The following is a 5,000-nucleotide window of genomic DNA, read 5'->3' as shown; positions in this document are numbered from 1 at the left end:
ACATCGGGGCGCGATCCAGGTGTGGCTCACTGCAGTTGGCCACGGCTTCAGTGCATTGTTGTTGTTGTTGTTGTTGTTGTGTTTGTGGTTGTTGTCGTTGGTTCTGTTGTTGTTGATGTTTCTGTTGTTTTTATAGTTGTTGTTGTTGTTGTTGTTTTTTGACTGTAAAACCAGCGACGTCGTGGTCAGACGCGCAGGGTCGCAGGGAGCGATCACACCATGGCTCTGGATCCCGTTTCCTCACAAAACATGTGTCAACACGCACCGTCTGCATGTGGCGCACCCGGATTCCTCTGGTTAGTAGGTCGAAATACACTGGGTTATGGAAATATACAGTACATATATATATATATATATATATATATATATATATATATATATATATATATATATAAACAGATATGTTCTATATACTAACTTGTAGGTGTTAAAGTGTTTTCTTATACTAGAAGCTGTTGGTTGGTTGTTGACAAAATGCCAACGATGCCCCAATTTTAATCGTTTTACAACTGAATAATTAGTGATTCTATATTCTTAGATAATATTTATACATTAAGAGTGCTATTAACAACGGGGGATAAAATCCTAATAATTAACAGAAATATGTTTTTTGGTTATATTTAACATGGTTGACTTGTTTTAAGGTAAACAATGAAAATAACTAAAGGCTAACTTTTTGGGACAGTTTGAAGTATGTTAAAAAGTTTTGTTTGGATGTCTTATCATTACATTTTCAGTTTCAGCTGGGTCTATGATGCCTATGAATATCTATTATAATAACTATAATAAATATTGTTAATGTAGGATTTTCATTATTTTCCTTGGAACTTTTGAGGCTAAAAGTGTCCGGAACAGGACAACCGCTCCAGCTACAGAGTCGTTAGAACCGGGATGTCGCAGACATCTTGTGGTTCAAGTTTCATCCAAATCGATCCACATACCCATCAGAAATGAGTGAAAAACCAACAAACTTTAACCGGAAGTTTCCGAATGTACGTACATCACCGACACGGCGAACTCGGGTAAATATGCAGGACAATGGGGTCTTGAACGTCCATTTGCGTCGTACGTGGTGTGTTGTAGGGATGTAATCGTATGAAATTTCACAGTATGGTATGGTATCTACCAAAATACTGCGGTATACGGTATTTTACTGTATTTATTCCGGGTGTTAAAATATTGGCGTAAAGCAGTTCCATCGCTGTCGGTGTAAACAAGGATGGCGGAACGCGTCAAAATCATGGTGAATTAAAGTTTGCATCTTCAATTTTGCAACATAAATCTCTACTGTGTGGCCACAGTATTACTGGAAAAGGCTTACGGTTCAGAACCCTGGTGGCTTGATACCGCGGTACATCCCTAATGCACAGTGTAGACTTATCGTCGCTACAAAACTGCATGAGCCGATGCTACGTTCAAGGAAAACTATTATTTTTAGGGGTCCAGCCTGCAGGACCCCTATAAAGTACATATGAATGCATGGGAATGAACAAAGGGGACCTGGTGGTGCTGTGGTTGGACCTCGAAAACGCCTATGGCTCAATACCCCACAAGCTGGTTGAGGTGCCTCTTAACCGGCACCAGGTCCCAGGCAAGTTCAGAAACCTCATACTGGACTCCTACAACAGCCTTAGTTTCAGGGTCTCCTCCGGGACTACAACATCGGAGTGGATCAAGCTCGAGAAGGGGATCATCACTGGATGTACAATTTCAGTGATCCTCTTCGCGCTCACCATGAACATGCTGGTGAAGTCGGCTGGGGTTGAGTGCAGAGGACCCCACACCAAGTCCGGTGTCCGACAACCTCCCATCAGGGCCTTCATGGATGACCTGACTGTGATAACCACATCTGTCCCGGGGAGCAGGAAGATCCTGAAGGGTCTGGAGGAACTGATCACTTGCGCTCAAGCCAGTGAAATCCAGATCCCTGGTGCTAAAGAAGGGCAAGAGCGTTGACAAGTACCACTTCAGTGTTGACAGCACCCTGATACCATCGATCAGCGAGAAACCAGTGGCATCCTTGCGGTATCCTTGCATCCTTCCACGGATCCTCTGGCCCATCTGAGTCTATGAAGTCCCAATCTCCACCGTTGAGGCCTTCGAGAGGAGAGTCAGCAGGTTCCTAAGAGGGTGGTTGCGTCTTCCCAACATGCTGAAGCTCCCCATCAGCAGCCTGAATGAAGAGTTCCCTGTACAAGGGAGGTCCTGCAATACCACGGGTCGAGCGACCCAAAGGTCTCCTAGGCCGGCATCCAGGTCAGAAGAGGTCGGACGTGGAAGGCAGCAGAGGCCGTTGAGGTCGCTCAATCTGGTCTGAGACACAGCGCACTGGTGGGCACGGTGTCGAGTGGAAGGGCTGGCCTTGGTAGTAGTACAAAACCACACTACGACAAGGCGAAGGGGAGAGATAGGAGGGTCCTGATCCAGGAGGAGGTACGAGCATCAGTCTAGGAGGAGCGTGCCTCTCGGATGGTTGGAATGCGGCAGCAGGGAGCCTGGACAAGACGGGAGCAAGCGGTGGAGCGAAAGGTGACGCGGGCCGAGCTCTGGAAAGCGGAGCCCCACCGCATCAAGCTCTTGATCCAGGCTGTGTATGACGTTCTACTGAGCCCGTTCAACCTGCACATCTGGGGGAGAGTTGAGTCACCAGCATGCCCTCAGTGCCAGAGGAAAGGAACCCTGGAGCACATTCTCAGCTGCAGCTCGAAAGCCCTGGGGGAGGGGCGCTACCGTTGGCGTCATGACCAAGTCCTTAAGGTCATCGCCGACACCATCTGCAGTGGAATTAACCACTGCAAGTGTCTTCGCCCAGTGAAGAAGACCATAGCTCTCATCAGAGCTGTCAGAGGCCAACAGCAGCTTCCAGAGCCTCCTCCTCCGGCCTGCTCTCAACTGCACAGGACTGGGAGCTGAAGGTTGACCTGGGGAAGCAACTCAAGTTCCCAGTAAATGTTGCCGTCACAACATTGAGGCCAGACATAGTGCTGCTCTCCATAGCCTCAAAGCAAGTCATCCTTTTGGAACTCACTATCCCTTGGGAAGACCGCATCGAGGAAGCCAACGAGAGGAAGAGGGGCAAGTACGCCGAGCTGGTGGAGCAGTGCTGCACCAATGGTTGGCGAGCGAGGCGTGAGCCCATAGAAGTAGGGAGCAGAGGGTTCGCTGGCCAGTCCCTCTGTTAGGCCTATAACATGCTGGGCATCACAGGAGTGAGGAAGCAAAGGGCCATAGAGATGGTCACAGAGGCAGCTGAAATTGCCTCAAGGTGGCTGTGGATCAGGAGAGGAGAGGCGTGGGCGAGGTAGTGCTACCCGGACACAAGCCGGGGCTTGATCAATCCCGGCTGGGTTGCCTGGGCAAGGGTGTCTGTTGCAAGGCCCAAAACACCTCATGAACCCAGGATACAACGCTGGTGACGTGTTCAGGCGCGTAGCAACATGTATATACAAAGCATAATTTTTTTTTTATTTTAAAACAAGATTTTAATAAAAAAGAAAAAAATAGATGTGAAAAAATCACAGAAACAAATACAATCATTATATATATATATATATATATATATATATGGTATATTATTTTTTGAATATATATTTCACAACACAGAGTTTCAAGGTACAGTTAACCCACAAACACGCAGCGTGGTTTACAAGCTCCCAGTGAACACGTCTGAACACATCGTTCAGACGTGTTACAGAAGGGGTGGTTGCTCGTTCATCATTTCCAAAACAGACTCTTCTCCTCTGAGTTAAGGTGGAAATGTCGTTTAGAAAACACTGACTTGATTTTTATTTATACCGCACTGTTTCTAATGGATGGTAATAAAGGGGGAGCGGATGTGGATGTAATTAAAGGACCCTAATGCGCATGATTAACAAAGCGGCGGTTTGTGATTGTTGTGTGACTGTGTGAGCCACTCAGCTCCGTGTTGTCTTTCTTTCTTTCTTTCTTTCTCCTCCTCCCCCACACTCACCCTCTCTCCGGCCGTTCCTCAGACATTGTACTTTGGGAATCTGTGACAGCAACTGGCAGTCTTCAGCTGGAGGAGAGGTAAGAGGAGGAGGAGAGAGGAGGAGGGGAGGAGAAGAGGAGTGGTGAGGAGGAGGGGAGGAGAGGAGGAGAGGAAAGAGGACGAGAGGAGGAGAGAGAAGGAGGGGAGGAGAGGAGCAGCGGAGAGGTGAAGAGGGGAGAGGCAGGGCAGAGAGGAAAGGAAGAGATGAAGGGGAGGAGAGGATGAGGAGAGGAGGAAGAGAGGGGAAATGTTATAGATATAAAACACACAAGGTAAACACTCCCCCCCCCCTTCCACTAGCACACACACACACACACACACACACACACACACACACACACACACACACACACACACACACACACACACACACACACACACACACACACACACAGTGTAAACTGATGACAGTGTAACACTATGAGCTCAGCGCTGCAAAGCATTAGGCGTCTTGTTGTTTGGAGTGTAAACAACAGACTGAGTTTCACTGGATCCAAACAGCGTTCTGTAAACACACACACACACACACACACACACACACACACTAACACACCTACACACACGCGCAGACACACACGCACACTAACACACCTACACACGCACACACACACACTAACACACCTACACATGCGCAGACACACACGCACACGCACGCACGCACACACACACACACACACACACACACACACACACACACACACACACACACACACACACACACACACACACACACACTAACACACCTACACACACGGGCAGACACACATGCACACTAACACACCTTCACACGCACGCAGACACACACGCACACAAACACACGCACGCACACACACTAACACACCTACACACATGCGCAGACACACGCACACACTAACACACCTACACACGCATGCACACACACACACACACACAGACACACAGGCACGCTGTCCTCTACATGAGCAGTATCATCCCTTTGTTGAGGTGCACAGGGTGAAACATAAACACACAC

General features: G+C 48.1%; 1 protein-coding gene across 1 annotated transcript in view; it reads right to left on the bottom strand.

Moving 5' to 3' along the window:
• Window positions 1–5,000, bottom strand: part of galnt16 (UDP-N-acetyl-alpha-D-galactosamine:polypeptide N-acetylgalactosaminyltransferase 16) — a 43,571-nt gene that overhangs the window by 20,145 nt on the left and 18,426 nt on the right. Inside the window, exon 5 of the mRNA XM_080012205.1 lies at window positions 3,971–4,036. Coding sequence (XP_079868331.1) covers window positions 3,971–4,036 — 66 coding nt within the window. The remainder of the gene's footprint in view (window positions 1–3,970; window positions 4,037–5,000) is intronic.

The sequence above is a fragment of the Zeus faber genome, assembly GCF_960531495.2.
Source record: "Zeus faber genome assembly, chromosome: 13".
In the NCBI taxonomy this organism is placed as follows: Eukaryota; Metazoa; Chordata; class Actinopteri; order Zeiformes; family Zeidae; genus Zeus; species Zeus faber.
Note: the sequence above shows the minus strand (reverse complement) of the source record. Positions and strands in the feature narration are given on the sequence as shown.